The 17,970-nt window shown below is 37.7% G+C and overlaps 1 protein-coding gene across 1 annotated transcript in view; it reads left to right on the top strand.

The window, feature by feature from the left end:
• The window catches only part of ZNF510 (zinc finger protein 510), a 31,610-nt gene extending 13,840 nt beyond the window's left edge, over nt 1-17,770 (top strand). The window contains exons 5-6 of the mRNA XM_077139178.1: nt 135-230; nt 6,855-17,770. Of these exons, the coding sequence (XP_076995293.1) occupies nt 135-230; nt 6,855-8,509 (1,751 nt within the window). The 3' untranslated portion in view covers nt 8,510-17,770. The remainder of the gene's footprint in view (nt 1-134; nt 231-6,854) is intronic.
• Nucleotides 17,771-17,970: the final 200 nt, after the last annotated feature.

The following is a 17,970-nucleotide window of genomic DNA, read 5'->3' as shown; positions in this document are numbered from 1 at the left end:
TGCATTCTGGCAGCTAGCAAACTAGAACAGGAGTCAAAAGTAACTGAACCCTTCTGAAACTTTGTCTTCTTCTGCTTTTGGATGCCAATAGGCTCATGTGTCTGGCCTCAATACTCAATTTTCCCTGTTTACAGGGTACTGTATTTCCAGACCGGAGGTGGTCTTCAAATTGGAGCAAGGAGAAGAGCCTTGGTTCTTAGAGGAGCAGTTCTCAAACCAGAGCTACCCAGGTGAGTTCCTGAGCACTGGCAGACCAGCATCCTGCAGCAGTAGTTAGATCCCAGAAAAGTCAGCTGCAGGGTGAACACCTCTGTTTTCCAGAATTATTTTTAGAAGGTCCAAAGGACAAAAAAAGCACAAATCAAAACACATGATAAACTTGACTATGTTAAAATTAAGAACTTTGTTCATAAGACATCATTAAAAGGGTAAAAACATTAAAGGGTAAAAGGACAAGCCATAGAGTAGCAGAAAACATATATAGTTAAGGTAACTTAGAAAGGATAACCATCCTGAAAATATTAATGTGGATGAATGTGGGAGAATAATTATGCCACTACTGCATACAGCCAAACAACGGAGCATAATATTCCGACCACTAATGTGCAACTCGATTGAAAAACAACCAAAAGACTAAGAACAGGAACATTCAGTGATAACCAGATGGCCTTGAGAACAGATTCATCCTCATTAGTTTTGAGGTAAATGCAAAATAAAATCACAGTGAGGTACTGCAATATATGAGATTGACCTATCTGTCAGTGCCAAGTGCCAGGTGAGGATGTGGAATATTGGAGACCCTTACTCAGTGACAGTGGAAAGTAAACTAGTAAAACCACTTTGAAATCAGGAAGATGTTAACAGATTAAGGTAAAGTTATGTATACCCCATACCCAAGCGATAACTCTCCTAGTTGTACCCTGTAGAAAGGCATGACCATACTCTCGGGGATGCATGAGAACCTGGGACAATATTGTTTATGATTGTCAAAATATGGATCATTAACTGTAGAAGGGAGAAATAGTTGTATACTTTAATAGACAGTGACGCAGTTCCAAAAAATCTTGTTCAGTGCTTACAAACATTAAGCAAAAGAAACCAAAAAAGATAAATATGTCTGTATGGTTATATTTATGTAAACGTCAGAAACAGGCAAAACTCAGCCACATTTTTAGGAGTTCACAGCATTGAAATTATAAAGAAAATGAAATGATTACATAAATAATAGGAGAAAGGTACACTCCAAGCATGAGCAGGTTGTACCAGGCAGGCATAATAAATAAAGTTTTTTTTGCAGAGTGATTTGTTGTTTCTTGGCTTGGTTGCTAATCCTCTGTTTGTTAAACACTTAGTGTTGCTAGATGTAAATTGTACAAAAGAGTTTTATACACATGTATATTATGTTTCACACTCAGTAAAGAATTTGAACTTTTCTTAAATGTCATCCGTGCGGTAAGTCCTTTGTGTGATACTCCATTTAAAATTACACTGCACGTGTCACATGCCCTGGGTATCTTCCTTTTTGTCTGCTTTATTTCTCTCTAGAGCACTTCTCACCATCTAACATATTGATTGCTTATATGTCTTGTCTACCTATGGGTGTAAGGCCAACGAAAGTAAGAGTTTTTCGTTGCTTCCCCATGGTTGGAACTTGGATAAATACTTGTTTTAGTGTTGGAAGTCAGTAGTTTTTTAGTGTTGAAAATCATAAAAATTACTTTTTAAAGCAAATATTTCAAAAGAAACAGGGCTGAAAACAATACTGTTTTTCAAAACAGAAAATACAAATAGCTATTGTGCCTATTCTTGATCTTATCAGTAATCTGGCAGCTGTGATTTCATATCGCAGTGAGTGGTGAATATATACACAACTCATTGTACTCTTAATATGTAGAGGGTACTAAGTTGTTAAAAATTAAGACATCTGACACAAGCAGTAAGTGATGATATGTATAATGTAATATATTAAAGGAATTTCACAAGCCAGGTTGCAGTATAAATGGACATGGTAACCTTGGGAAAGAGGTGGGCATTATCCTTAAAGTGAATATGTTCATTCCTGGTGACCTAGCAGTTCCACTCCTTCTGGACTCCAGAAATACTCTTCCATATGATCTCCAGGAGTGACGGAGTCTATGTCATCATCGCTTGGGAAAACCATAAACTAGAAGTGATCTGAATTTGTACCTACAAGGCAACTTAAAAATAAATTATTGTGTTTTCATATACTGTGCTATATTACCTTAATGAAAGCGGGACAAACCTAAAAATCAAAATATATAGGCAAAAGCAAATCTGTATGTAACAGTAATATGATAATAATAATAATGCTCAGAAAATGAAAACTAAACAGTCTCTTGTTTTCTGTGCAAAAATATGGTATAACTAAATGATGCAGTTAACATGTGGGGTTGGAAGAGAAGGCAGGATAGATGAGGCGTATTGAGGTAGATCCGAATATGTTCATGATCCTTAACAGTTTGGGGTTTCTGGGTATTTGAATTTTAAGTTACTCGATTATTTAATTCTGTACTTATGTGTGTTATCAAAGTTTAAATAGGAAAAAAGTATGGGAGAAGGGGAGTTAAGATAATATAGGTAACTTTTAACTTCTGTCCATTCATGTTGATCACAGAGTTAATCTTCTAAGACTACAATTCCACTTTATTTTCCTTCACTGTGAAATGATCTCATACTTGCTTGTTGAACTGAGATCATTTCCTATTTTCTCTTTAATCCTGAAATTATTTTCTAATATGTCCAGTTATCTACCAAACACTTTTGTTCCCTATCCTTCTTACAGTCCATCTCTCTTTAGATTTAACAAAACACTAATTTGGCCTCATGCTTCTCTATTACTGTGGAAAAAACCTTACACAAATTAGTGAGTTAAAGCAACTACTTGTTCAGTTTGTACTTTCAGCTGGGCTCAGTGAGGTGGTTCTCATCCTAGTCCCACCTGAGTTTCCTCTTGTGGCTGCCATCATCTTGGTTCTTGGCCTTTGGAAGGGTCATTCTAGGATGGCTTCTACTATCTTGGGCCTCACCTGGGATAACTGAAACAGCAGGGACATTTTGGGCCTCTCGCCTCATGCTTTCCCATTTAGGGCTTTGTCACAGAATTGTGGTCTCAGGGATCCAAAAGAGTAAGCCCCAGTGTTCAAGTGCTGTTCCCTTTCTCAGTGCACCTTTCTAGTGTCCAACTGGTCAGTCAAACCATGTAGCTTGGTCAGTCCCTGAGTCAGTCTGAGAGAGGACTTCACAAGGGCCTGGATACTGGCAGGGTTGATGAATTGAGGCCATTACCCTAGCAGCCCGTCACACCTGCCAGATAGTTGCCTCATGGGTGTGTGTCCCAACAAAGCCGCAGTCCCTTCTTCTACCTGTATGCAAGACTTCTTAATCTTTGACATTGGAGTCCTTTCGTTTTCAGTATGTCAGAAACCAAAATGAAGTTTGTCTCTTATAAGCCATGAATCCTCACTTTCCCACTTCCGCCTCAGTTACTCTGCACTGTCATCTTTCTGCTTCCATAACTGCCATAAAAGTTGCTTTAAGGCTTTGAATTGTTTTTCATCATCTCTTAATGATTTCCCCACAGATTCTGTTGCTTTATTTAGAAAATTGTCTTCACCACTTCCTCATATTTTCAGTTTCCATGAACAACCCCCAGAATTAAATCCATCATTTCTCCTCATTTGATTGGTACAATTTCTAGTGAGATTCAAATTTTGTTTTTACATGACTGTTTTATTTATCTGGCACTAACTGACAAAACTAAATCTGTGGTTTTATCTATTATAATCATACCAGACTCCATTTGTTTCAGTCTCCTGAAATACATATGCAACCCTTCCTAGTAATATGCCTTTAATCACTAAAACCTTTTCCTTTTCAAATACTTCACTGATTTAATACACTAAAAGTGGTTAGAATTATGTCTGTCATCTAGTAAAAGCTGCTGTCATTACGATTATTGTTAGTATTGTACATATGAAATTTTAAGCTCAGTTTCTTGTCTCCAAAATGCAAACCCACTCAGTGGCTGTAACACAGAAACTAACACTTCATCATCCACTCTGCTATCTGACAGAATAGGACAGCTCTTTAAAACGAAGAATTATAGGCCCAAACTATCAACATTGCAAAAGTTGAGAAATCAACAGTGACCTTTTTTTACTCATAAGAATTATGATGCACCGAAGAGAGTGTCCTTTATTTCACTCTCCTACTCTGCTGTGTAATATATAATATATATTACAGTCATGTTAACTGTCTGCAAAGATGGGGAGAAATTGTTCAGATTTGTTCTTTTGAAATAATTGTAAGGGGAACCTTTCTAAGGACATCGTTGTCAGTTCTTAGGTGTGACTGGCATGAGGTCAGTGAATTTTACTGGGGAAAGGTCCCTACCTAATTATTGTCCATACTCGTGTGAGTCAGTGATTTAACTTCTACTCGTGGAAGTTTAAATGAAATCAGAAATGCAGTAACATCTCCAGAAGTATAAGCTAATAAAGAAAAACTGCACAAAATGTAAAAAAGTCTCCCTTTAATAAGGAATGTTTGAAATATTTCATTAAATGGGAAAAGATGCTGATTATAGTATAAACCAATCTATATACTCCTAAGCGAAAATGTCTATTAAATTATAATATGCCAGGCAGTACACTGGTGGCTCAGTGGCAGAATTCTCGCCTCCTGTGGTGGAGACCCAGGTTCGATTCTTGGAGCCTGCCCATGTCAAAAAAAAAAAATTATGCTGTAAGATAGAAGATGAATCTTGGTTTCAGTTGTAGTAAATGGTAATGTCTCAGAATAGTTGAAATACAGTTAAGCAGAGCTATGAAAGGCACAGTTATATTTCTGGGAAGGATGTAGATCATAGCAGGCCTGCTGCAGAAACTAGGAAAAGCTGAATAATTTTTAGAAACACTGTATTTAAAGATATGAGATTGAACTGTGGAAGCCACAAAAGCTAGATGAACTAAAATTTAGAAAGTGGATTTCAAAATGAAATAAGGATTGCCTGTCATTATTTTCATGGGGGGGGCATTTGCTGGTTAGGTGCTTGAGTGCAGGGTAGACTGAGGTAAATGCTGGGAGAAGGAGAAACCAGCAAAGCTTTTACTTGTCATAGGGTTGGGTATACAAATACAAAGTGAGAGCCTTCAGTCTACAGCTGGTTTTCTCCATGGAACATTTGCTCAGTCTGGGCCCTGTACAGGAGGTAAAGGAACTAGGGTCAAAGCTTCCTAGAGAATCTTGGTTTCAGTGATAGTAAATCACAGAATAGAGTAAAATCATCTGCAGTCTTGTTCTGCTTAAGATAGAAACAGCCATTGGGGTAAGAGTCCTTTTGCCAGATACTGGAACTCTGCAGATCTGAAAACTGAGAAGGTTTTGGCCAGGAATTTTGATGGGTAGAGTGTGCTCTCCCTCAACCTTTCAGGACTAAAAAGTACAACACATGCGTGGAGCTCAGTAAGAAGAATAGGATGGCCATATGGCAAAATTAGAGATAGACTTAAATCTTGTACTAAAACTCTAGCCTAGCTGTGACTCACCTTGATTTTACTTAACCTTGACATGATCATCTACTCACTTGCTCTCCCTAACAGGAAAGGCTCAGGAAACAATGTCTTCTGGAATATATATCACACAAGCACAAGCCTTGTAAGGCTTTTTATACAGAATATCCTGCACACAGCAAACCATTACTAGACATGAAGGAGGCAAGAAAATATAACAGAAAGGCCAAAGAAGAATAATGTGAAGATGACCCCCAGATGATTCAGATATTGAGTCAGCAGAAAAGGACTTTAAAATAACTATGATTATTATTTTAAAGAATATATAGGATGAGGTGAATGGACAGAATTTCTTCAAAGAATGATTTTAGGACAGGGTTGACATTGTTTCAATGAATGTAGGTAGCCAGTGGGTAGTAGCAGATACACCAACAATTTTTATGATAAATAAGGAATATTATTAAAGATTCTAAAACAGATCCTCAAATAATAAGGATTAGATCTATGTCAAGGAAAACACTGGTTTGAGGAAATAGATGAGCATATTAAAATATGAAAACTTAGGGTGTCGTGGTCAGTTCAGTTACACAATTTTGATAGAATACATGAAGGGTATCAGCCAGAATTGTGCAGTTAATCTCATTTAGTTGCAAGGATGGATTTTCCTTGCATCAGTCTTATACTTTTTTATTTCTGTGAATCACAGCCATAAAATGAGTTAGAGCTTTAAGTGTAAGATTCTCCATTTAATCGTGATTAACATACTGTTATAAATTTAATTTGAAGTTGAAGAGTAGAATGGAAATGGGAATATCAAAATGGAAACCTGCACATTAATATTTTAGCAAAGTAATCTGGATAGTATTAAGTCTGAGAATTAAAACCGACCTCTTCAAACCAAACCCTTTCTCTCCTAGGCCTACCACATGAGCACTATGATCTTATTTTTTTTTTTTGTACTTCACACAGTTTTATAGTTCTTTTTGTTTTCATCTCATTTTCTGATTTCCTTGCTCCCTAAAATACAAATCTTATAAAGCTCAATTTCTGTTTTCCTTTTTTCTGCCTTTTCTAAGCAGGTAGAAAAACATTTATCAAATACCAAATATAGATATGTGTTTATTACAGTTTTATTCTCCTGTTTTTTCAGTGTATCAATATTATTTTTTAAAAGGAGGGATTATCAGATATATATTCACACACATATATAAATTATTTAATCTTGAGAAACTGAAGAGTGAAATACAAAATAGGATATGTGTCTGTAAGTACAACACATATGAAATGTAAAATTCAAAAGTGTTTTCAATTTTTCTGTTTTAGAAGATTACAGAGGTGATGACCTGACCAAGAGGAGCAAGAAAGTCAAAGACAAATACTTGCAGCAAGCAATATTTATCAATAATAAAACAGTGACTAAAGAAAAAGAGAATGTTTGGGGAATACCATTTAATAATCTTCACATAACTCCTACTTCTTCAACAAAAATGTCCTGTAAATGTGCCTCTACCCAGGGAATGAATTTGCAAAATATTTCTGAATTTATCATTGATAAAAACTATTACACAAACAAAGCAGATTACTTTAGTTTATGTGCAAATTTACCTTTCAATATTGATTTTGAGAGAACTCACATTGGAGATGAATTTTATGGATATAATATAAACGTGAAAGCCATCAGTTATGAGGATGAGCTTACTGAACATCAAAAATTTCAAACTTTGGCTCAAATATTTGAATGTAAAGAATTTGGAAAAGCCTTCCATGACAAGGTTGCCTGTATTGCACTTAAGAATTTTCAAACCCGAGAGAAATCCTGTAAATTTGATGAATTGAAACAAAATTGTGATAAAACAACGCTCTTTGGCCACAACAAAACTGGGCCAGTGGAAAAGTGCTCTCGACTTAACCAGTTTGGGAAATCTTCCTGTGAGAAGTCAGCCTTCTTGAAGTACGATAAAATTCACATGGTTGTGGGACACTGTGAATGTAATGTAGGTGGAAATAGTTTCATCAGAAAGGCACACTTCTCTCAAGCTCAGAAAACTATCAGAGAAGAAACTCCATTTATATATAATGATAGAACACAAACTGGTGATAAGTCCTGTAAGTATAACAAACGTGGAAAATCCAACCAGACATCAGCCTGCAAAGTACGCCAGAGAATTCACTCAGAGGTAAAAACCTATAAATGTAATGAATGTGGGAAATTCTTCTGTCAAAAAGGACATCTCATTCAACATGAGAGAATTCATACGGGAGAGAAGCCATTTGAATGTAATGAATGTGGGAAAACTTTCTCCCAGAAGTCACACCTCAGTACACATCAGAGAATTCATACAGCAGAAAAACCCTATAAATGTAATGAATGTGGGAAAACTTTTGTCCAGAAGTCAACCCTCAGGGGACATCAGAGAATTCACACAGGAGAGAAACCCTATGAATGTAGTGAATGTGGGAAAACTTTTGTTCAGAAGTCAACCCTTAGAGATCATCATAGAATTCACACAGGGGAGAAATCCTTTCAGTGTAGTGAATGTGGGAAACCTTTTGGCCAGAAATCAAACCTCAGAATCCATCAGAAAACTCACAATGGGGAGAAAGCATATCAATGTAATGATTGTAATAAATCATTCTGGCGAAAAGACCATCTAATTCAACATAAGAAAACTCACACAGGGGAGAAACCATTTAAATGTACTGAGTGTGGGAAAACTTTTGCCCGGACATCAACCCTCAGAGTACATCACAGAATTCACACAGGAGAGAAACCCTTTAAATGTAATGAATGTGGGAAAAAATTTGTCCGTAAGGCAATCCTTAGTGATCATCAGAGAATTCATACAGGGGAGAAACCCTTTCAGTGTAATAAGTGTGGAAAAACATTTGGCCAGAAGTCAAATCTTAGAATACATCAAAAAACTCACAGTGGGGAGAAATTTTATGAGTGTAGTCAATATGGTAAATTATATAACTAGATGACCCTAAAAGTATACCAAAGTGTTCAGGGAGGGCTGAAATCCTGTTAATGTAATAGATGTGAAAATTCCTCTTGCCCAAAAGATCAACCATTTGATATTAGAGAACATGCCTGGGAGAAACCAGTTGAATTTAGGGAATGTATGGTAACGGTCCCAGAAGTTAACCCTCATAGTATATCCAAGAATTCACACTGGAGAGAAAGCCTGTGAGTATAATGAATGTAGTTAGAATTTTGTCCTAAAAGTAGCACTCAGAGTATGTCACAAAATTCCCTCATACTTCAATATACTATAGAAAGTCTTTCTGAATTGTTATATTCTATATGCATACTTCCAGTAGGCTGATGATTTTTTCTCCAGTAACCATTTCATTTTCTGCTGGGAACACAGCTAATTTATATTTTCTCCCTTTATCCAAGTGGGGCTGTGTGACTGGCTAGGAGAATGTGGATGCTAAGGACGAATGCCACATCTGGGCCTAGCAAAAGATTTCCTTCAGATTTCCAGGCCCCTTTTAGAACAAAGTGGAAATGACTTCCAAGACAAATTTAGGTGCTGTGTATTCACATAGTACAGCTGAAGGTGAAAGAAGCCAGGATCTCTGAGAAAAGAAGTGGGACAGAAGTTCCCTCTTCCAGATCTTCACTACTTCAACATTTTGTAACCAAGAAATAACCCTGATGAACTCTTACATGTTGGGATGTTTCTTACTGCTAACAATTTAGCCATCCTTCTGATAGAGAGGTATAAAACATCTGTTTGAGCCAAACTTGAGTCAGCAGAGGACACAAAAATTATCAGAGGCTTGCTGAGTTGAGGAGTCCCTCAGATCATTAGACTTCATATGTGAGACATCCTTTCAATGTAATGAAAAAAATGATATAACAGTGACATCATCCAGTGAATAGTTTTGGTTTCATCTAAAACATTGGAATTCTTTGATGTTAAATGGTGAGGAGCCGCCATGCAGCTGAAAACCAGAAGTAAATGTCTTGCTCAGTGGCACAAAGCTCCTCTCCACACGTGCTCCACACTCTATTCCCCAGCTTCATCTGCTTTAAGAAGAAGTTCACCCATCTCCAAAGGGAACCAAAAGCCATTGATACTCAAGTATGCTGGGGAGGTACTCAAACTGATGGCTCTTTTGGATACAGGTGCCCATGCCAGCATCTTATATTTTCACATGGTAAGGGCATGGGCACACGGTTTCAACTACTGGGGTTTGGGTACAGATCATATGTGAGGGAACAAGTCTAATAGATGGAACCCTTTGGTCCCGTGCAGTACACTGTGGTTTCCTGTGTCTTACAGTACGGTAGGAATTACTATGTTATATGCTGTACGTTCCCATCCCATAAGTCAGGGAATTCTCCCAAACAGAAAAAGATGCATGTAAAGAAGATAGCTTTGGAGTCACAAGGCCCTTCTGAACATTTGGAGCATCAATTTCTAACTGGTGGTTTAGTTGCTTGGTACCACTAGCAAAAGGAGGCAGCCCTTGGCAGAGAAGGGGTGGTTTAAGGTGATTCTCTGGCATAACTACATATGTACCTCCTCTGAAAAGCAACTATTAGCTGACTCTTGGGCTCTTAGACTCTAGACACCTGACTCTTAGAGACCTTTAACCTGGTATTCTAATTTTTATGTGTGTCATCTCAGACTCAATGACTAACAAAGAGGAAAGGACTCAAAAAACCTTGTTTGTGGGGGGTGCAAGGGTAGTTAGTGGCAGGATTCTCGTCTGCCATGTGGGAGTCCTGGGTTCGATTCCCAGCCCCTGCACTTCCAAAACAAACAAAAGTCAGCAAATGGTGCTTAAATAACAGGATAGTCACATGGAAAAAGAATGAAATGTGACCCCTGCCATACAGCAAAAACAAAAACAAAAAAAAACTTGTTTGTGAAATGTAAATGTTATATCTTAACATATAACTGTTCTAGCCCCAGCAGTATCTTAACTATACATTGAAAATTAGCAGCTATACCTGTGAGGGGAAATTTATTCCCCGGTTCACTGCCTTATGCAAAGCCACTGAGCCCGTCAATAGCCCTGTAGATTCACAGAAGATCTCGTAACTGCCTTTGCCTCATTCACTGATTGTTTGGCTAAACAGAAGCCAATAGGATACTATGACTTTAACTTCAGTGCCAGTATACAGACCAAAAATGGATGTGGCCACTCCTTTTAGTGGGCAGAACATAAGGGTGATTTCAGGCCAGTACATGTCTTGTTGAACCTTATTATATTTGTATTGACTCTTGGGCTTTTGCTAGTAGCCTAGTTGTTTGGAGTGCCTGTTGGAAAATTAGAGATTGGTAGATTTAAAACATCCCTTTGGGACTATGAGGAAAAACTCAGGGCTGCTGAGGACACCATCTGCATCGCTCATCTGGATGCCCAGGTTAAAAGACTGTTCTCTAATGAGACAGGCAAGAATCAAGCCCCTGACAAAGCCTTCACTGCCCGGATTGCCACCGTTGTCACTTTGATAACATTATTGTACTGGTGTGGCAAAACATCTACCACCGTAGACTCGGTGAAAAGTAAAGGTCTCCATAGCTGATATTTTCTTTGATAACATAAGAATCTACCATTTCTTCCTTTTGGATGAATAGCCAGTAGTCTGTATACCAATTAATTCACTCCCCTCCCATTAATATTAAATGTCTTCATCCTTGAAATTATCATGTATAAAGATGTTGCATATGGTTGATCAACACCCCTTCTCAGCATTCATTTAAGAACACATTACCCTTTATGACAATAGGGCTGGCAAGTGCTTCATGTGGATCAAACTACTATCCTTTTGGCCTGATAGTGTTTCAAGGAACAGTATTTGAATCAAGTGTGAACTAGAAGAATCCTTCCTAAGACTTTGGAAATGGTATGACATTACAGACCAGCTCCATAGTGACACTAGAACTGCCAGCAGCCCTGCCGAGAAAATGTATCTAGAGTAGAAGAAAACAAGGTTGCACATGGAGAGAAGTCAACATGACAGGCAGATTGGTTTGCACAAGCTCAGTTAATGTTTGACTCCCTGAGAATCAAAGCATCAATACTTAGTTTCTGTTTTTATAGTATTTGGTAATGTATTCAAAGCCAATGTTTTGTGATTTTCTTAAGTGTTCTCTTTAGTACTTCCTCAAATACTTTTTCTTATAGAAGATGTTTACCATCATCCCTCTCCCTTTTAAATAAATCCCTTTTAGGATTATGATCGGATTTGCTATTAAATTCACAATCAGGTACCTATTAGAGTGGAACGGTTCACTGAGGTAACCTCAATCATTCATTGAGGGGTCAGGTGGCAAAGTCCCATGACTGGGTACTTAAGCTTTACCTGCTCTCCCTTTACTGGGGTATGCTTGGGACTCCTCTCCATATAGCATCACAACAGTATCAGCTCAATGCCATAGTCTCTTCAGTAATCATGAATGCTCCCTTCCCTTCCCTGTCTGGTGGACCCACCTTACAAGGTAATGGTCTTGTATTCCTGCAAATTGATTCTACATCTAGAGGGAAGCCCTAGAGGAATCGGGTTTTTGTCTGAGTGCCTACTCAGTATATTCAAGCTAATAAAGTTAGAAAAGCCTCCAAGATGGAAAGAATTGGGGGCTATTTTGTTCTTAATGTCTCTTAAGCATATGAAGCAGTGCCTCCACCTATTAGGCACTCTGCAATTTTTTGAATATATTAACAATGTTGAAAGTGAAATTCAGCAACTCTTCGTTTTGATTCTGCAAATTACTGCTGTGAACTCTCCACTCAGACATTTCCTTTCTTTTTATTTTCTAAATGTGCTAAATTAAACATTTGTTCTTAATATTCAGACTTGTATAGCACTGGTCTTCAGATCTTTGTCAGCCAAGACAGAATTTATTTTTTAATAAACTAAGATTACTAATTCAAAAATATATATATAATCAGTTTTTCATTTCTACTCTAAAAAAAAAACAACTTTGCTTCCACGATCATTTTGTAAGTACTAACCCATTCAATTTTGTAAAACCATTAAAATGGTAAAAGCAGATTTCTACATTCTACTAAATGGGCAGGTAAAGGAGTTGGTTCCTGTAGTTATCCCTTGAATCAATTTTACCAGTAATTCCCCTCACTTTTACTTTCTGAGTCACATTCATGGCAGTTCCAAGGAGAAAGGTTTTTATTTTGTCAAATTTGGGACTCTGGACACAGGGAGAGGTATCTGACCCCAGAAGTGGTGTCATGACACCCTGTCTTCCATGTTTGTTTTTCCTTCCCAGGTATTGAATGCCTTTTTTTCCCTTATATTAAAGGTCCCCTTTGAGACCCAGAGTAAATAATATATTCTGTTTTTTTACCAACAGCATTTCATATGTGGTGAAGGAGAAACAATTCTGATTTCTGTAGCCAGATAGCACAGTCCCTTACTACCACTAGCTTGCCTGTCTTTGTGGTTTTTCAGTGTTGTAATGAGTGGACAGACTGTCCAAATGACAGAAGAAATATAATTAGTTTAACCTCTGGTTGATTTGCTATTGATGGAAAAAGAAGTCTGGAAGTAACAGTCTCACAACTTGATGAACCTGACCAATTAGAGCTGCTGGGCTGAATGACAGGTTCAGGATAAGGCATCTCAGCACTCATGATGAGTATTTCTCACCCTTACTTCTTTACTTATTCACTAAATGTTAATCTCTAATGCACAAATTCTTAATAACTTTTGTCATCCATGAAAAGGCAGAAGTGAAAAGACTATACAATTTTTTAAAAAACATTCTTCAAAAACTTCAAAAGAGGGTTGAGGTGCCAATCTCTTACTTCCGCTCAGCATACCTAATCTCTTGTATCCTCAATAAAATTTAGTCCTCTCTCATCAACTATTCAGTGTAACACACCCCAATCTCAGTCTCCACTGGAAAAAAACAATAATTAATTTTGAACTCTCTCCCCTACCCTCACTGAGGGAAACTTACACCTATGAGTCTAAAAACCCTGCACTAAATCCTTTTGCCACCAATATTTTATTCCCTCAGAAAATCTGTATTTCTTCCTTAACATGTTTTTCACTATCATCTCCCTAATGCTTCCACTATCAATAAAAATCCTTGGTCCAAGGCCACTATCACCTCCTGTCTTACCAACTGTGATCTTTCACCAATTTCCTAGACTCCCACTCCTTGATCCCTCCTCAACAATGCTTGTAGCTGCTTTGTTTCAGAGAAACATGAACTTCGAGGAAAATTTAGGGCATGATTTATAGAAGGAAGAGGAGGAGATGGGTCACAGCAATCATATTTGAAAAGTACAAAATATAACACCAAATTACTTTGAGAGGTCTTAATGGAACTGGAATTTAGTATAACTTGGTCATGTGCCTTATAAATTGGGAGTAAAAGGGCAACAGGAAGCCCAAAGTAATAGAAAGGAAAGGAAGAATGAAATGTCAAGAATCCATGAAAGAAAAAGAAAGGAAAAAATTATGAAAACTCAACCTTGACCCTTTGAAAAGATCAGTGTAGAATGGCCTCTGTTAAGACTCATCAAGAAGTGAGGTTAGAAAAAAATAAAATACAGATCAAAAGGGGGAGATAACCATAGGCTTAAAGACTCTTATAACATAGACAAGTCGGATAATTCCCTAGAAAAAACAAAATTACAAAGTTGATTGAAAAGGAAACAGAACTTTTGAATATGAAGTTCATAGCATTAGAGACTAAAATAAAAACACATTCTTAACTGAGGCAGAAAAAGGATCTGATGGTCAGTATATTTTGTAATAAAAACTATAAGCCAAATTTATGTAGAGAGGAACATTCATAGCCTGGGAAATCTTAATAACTAATAACCGTATAATTGTAAATTGTCATTCAAACTAGAGTGAACATAAATGTTACCAAAATAACACTTCCAGTTTTTTGAGAAATTAAAAAACATTCTTGAATTTACATAGAACAGTGGACATCTTTGAGTAGCTGAATCACATTTAACAAAAGAAAAGCAAGGAAGTAGATTTTGCCATCCACACCAACACAAAAGCCAACCCAAGGCAGACCAGTTAAAGAGAAAGTGAATACAGAACTGAAGAGAGAAATGGGAGGAGGTGACTATCAATATGTTAGACTTCAACCAAATCAAGATTACATTAAATGTAAATGAACAATGGAATATTATGCAGCAGTAAAACAAAATGACGTCCCGAGGCATATGACAACATAGGTGAACCTTGAGGACATAAGGCTGAGGGAAATAAGTTAGGCACAGAAGGACACAAACCGCATGATTTTATTATGATTCTGGTAAAGGTTATCTCAGAGGTTACATTGTAGAATATAGCAGACCTAGAGGTACACAGAAGCTAGAGATGAAGGAAAGGCTACTGAATAAGGTTGAACTTCAATGCAAGGGAATGGATAGAAGTTATGATAACTACTTACTGGGGTATAAGTAACATTGCCATACTGAAGGTGAATGTGATTGAAAAGGGACGTATATTGGCATATATCCCACTGATTAAATCTACAATTATAAATTAGTTCTCGCATGGAACTATTTCAAAAGTTTGATATTGGACAGAGTCAATAGTAGAGGGGTCTAGGGGAAAAGTAAAAATGCATTCTATGGCTAATAGTTAAAAGACATCAATGTTACCACAGCACTACCAGTGGCAACTGATTGGGGTGGGGAGAGGAACATGACCTTCCTTCCAGTTTGCAATACCAGCTACATAATTTCTGTCTGAGGCCTTATCAGACATATCTTTAGAGTCCATATTTCTACCAACAGTCTCATCAAAGCATTCTAGGCCTTCTCTATCAAGCTTCTCACAACTCTTCCTGAATCTTCCCCTTATCCATTTACGAAGCTGTTCCAACGTGTTTGGTATTTGCAGATTGCCACAGCACCCCACTTCTTTTGTACCAAAATCTGTTTTAGTTTGTTAAAGCTGCTGGAATGCAATACACTAGAAATGGAATTGTAGGAGTACATGACTGGTGGTGGAGAATGTTGTAATAAGGGGCCTGCTTTCTGAAAGGTCAGAATCAGGCCAGGCCAAGGACATGGATTACTGAAGGCAGTGTTCATGACTTGGCAGTGAAGATTGTCGTGTGTGTAACTAGTCTTAAGGAAGTTGGGAGGGGCGTTTTCAATAAACTCTGTCCAGAATGTTCCCCCAAAACATTTGGAACAGATAAGCTCCCTGGACTTTGTGTCCATAAGATGTAGACATAAGATCATTGCTTGCCAAAGGCCGTTTCTCATGAGAAAGTCGTGGGTTGCCTGGGTGAATAAAGGTCTGCTCTCTTAAGCATTCAGGGCTGTTCTAACAAGAGAGCAGTCCCCTGTTCACCCATACCCTCTTGTGTTTGGGTATTTCTTACACTGTGAGCCAGTGCATTGGGGAAACCCCCGGCCATTGGTGTCCCATGTGAGGAGACCAGGACAGGCGGCTCGTAGGACTCCCGAGGAGTGGAAGCTGCGCAGTGAGTATGTGGGTCTGAGTGAGTCAGCCTGACCTTGGGGGAATTCCAGAACAGGGCATCATCATGGGGCAGCCCCTTTCTGTGCCCCACAGGCAATAAATTAGGTTGTTGCAACATCTGTTAAAAGCATGTGGCGCCACTGCCGCAGAGGCTCAGCTAAAGGATCTTTTACATAATCCATGGTTCCCTTATGAAGGAATGTTGGACTTGGAGATTTGGGAGCAGGTGGGGAGGAGTCTTAAATGGCACCATGAGCAAGGACAGAGTCCCTGTAACAGCATTAACCATGTGGGCACTGTTCATACAGCCTTACCTCCTCTCCATTGCAGGGAAGAGGAGGAGACCTTACCTGACAGGACACTAAGAAAGAACATCCTTTGGAGTCAATAGCTCCCCTCTCCCCACCTCCTCCCATTTCTCACCATAGGTCCTCCTCCTAAAATGGTTACACAATTGCCTTTTCCTCCTTCCTCTTCTAAAAGGGAAGTCTCTACATGCAGTGCCTACAATGGGCAGCTTTAAAAGGTAAAATTCTTGTCTGCTGTGTGGTCCAGGATCAGAGGGGAAACCGTGTGCATAAGCCACTTGGATCTAATACTTTTAAGGAAAAGCATTCATAAAAATGGACCAGCTGATCCATTTGCAAAAGGCTTAATCTATTAATCTGAGAATATACCATTGAAGAAAAATACTGTGCTGGCTGGGTAATGTTTCTTTTCTTGCCCCAGACCAGGTGGCTTAGTCCATTAACCTAAGGTACTATTGCTATAAGTGAATCTGTTTTAAATGTATACTCATGTTATACTGGCTAAGTGATGTTCAAATCATGTAAATACCTGAATTTCTTTATGCCTGTATAAAAATATTTTAATGATTTGTCCTGTATTTAAATAAAAACATATGTATGAACTAAATTTACCCCAAAAATGACCATGGCTTACATCATGAACAGATTAGACTCTAAAGGCCAAATGTAAGGGAAAGATAAATTTATAGAGTCTGTTCTGTTCAACTGTTGCCATTGCATGACCTTGGTAAGAAACAGCTAGAAATGTGCACTCCAGCTGGGAGGACTGGCTATCCTCCAGAAGAGGGTGGACTTGGATGAAGTTAGCTAGGTTCTAGGAAGCTCCTCTCAGTCCCTAGCCAGTTCCCAGAGCGCCAACTGGGCCCGGTCACATAAGCTAACTGGAATTCAGCCACTGTTGTGTAAAAATATAAAAACTGCATACAAGCAGTTAAAGAAATTTTTAAAAAAGACAAGAAAAGCATACAGAAAAGAGAGTCTCTTCAATTCCCAATGCCTGTCCATGCAAAAAAAAAAAAAAAGTACGAGAAGAGAGTCTCATCAAAACCTTATCTGGAAAAAGAATGCTCTGCTATAAATTTTTACTGATGAAACTTTAAATGCTGCTTCCAAGACTTCCCAGCACTTATCTTCAGGTATTGATGCCATCTTATCTGGTACTGTAACGATGCCTTATTTTTAAAACTCTTTTAATTACTTTCTTTTAAAATCTATTTTTATAGGTTCGTAAATCCAAACCTATAAATTAAATAGCCACAAATATCACGATGCCTTTCATGTGACAAAATTGGCACTATGAGAATGATTCGCATTTCAGCATGGCTTCATGGTGGTGTATGTCAATAAAACAAGCTTTAGAAAATTTGTGCGAAAAATATGGATTGTGCTCTTCTAAATATTGTAATGCTTTATTAGAACCATTTTTAATAAATTTAAAGTTGCCTTTCTTATTTTTGTATGAATAAAGCTATTTCAAATCTAAATGCTTTATCTCCTTAATTTTTATTTTCAACTGCCATAAGGTATTTGGGAATTTGTAATTCAGTAACCCCTTTTCAAAATTTACTTAAAATCAGTAAGGGTAAAAAATTCTGCAAAAATAAAAAAAAATGTCATCTCCTTTTTCTTTTTGACTGCATTCATTGTTACAAACATTAATAAAAAGTTTGTTCAGGAGTTGGAA

Source organism: Tamandua tetradactyla, chromosome 2 (genome assembly GCF_023851605.1).
Source record: "Tamandua tetradactyla isolate mTamTet1 chromosome 2, mTamTet1.pri, whole genome shotgun sequence".
Classification (NCBI taxonomy): Eukaryota; Metazoa; Chordata; class Mammalia; order Pilosa; family Myrmecophagidae; genus Tamandua; species Tamandua tetradactyla.
Note: the sequence above shows the minus strand (reverse complement) of the source record. Positions and strands in the feature narration are given on the sequence as shown.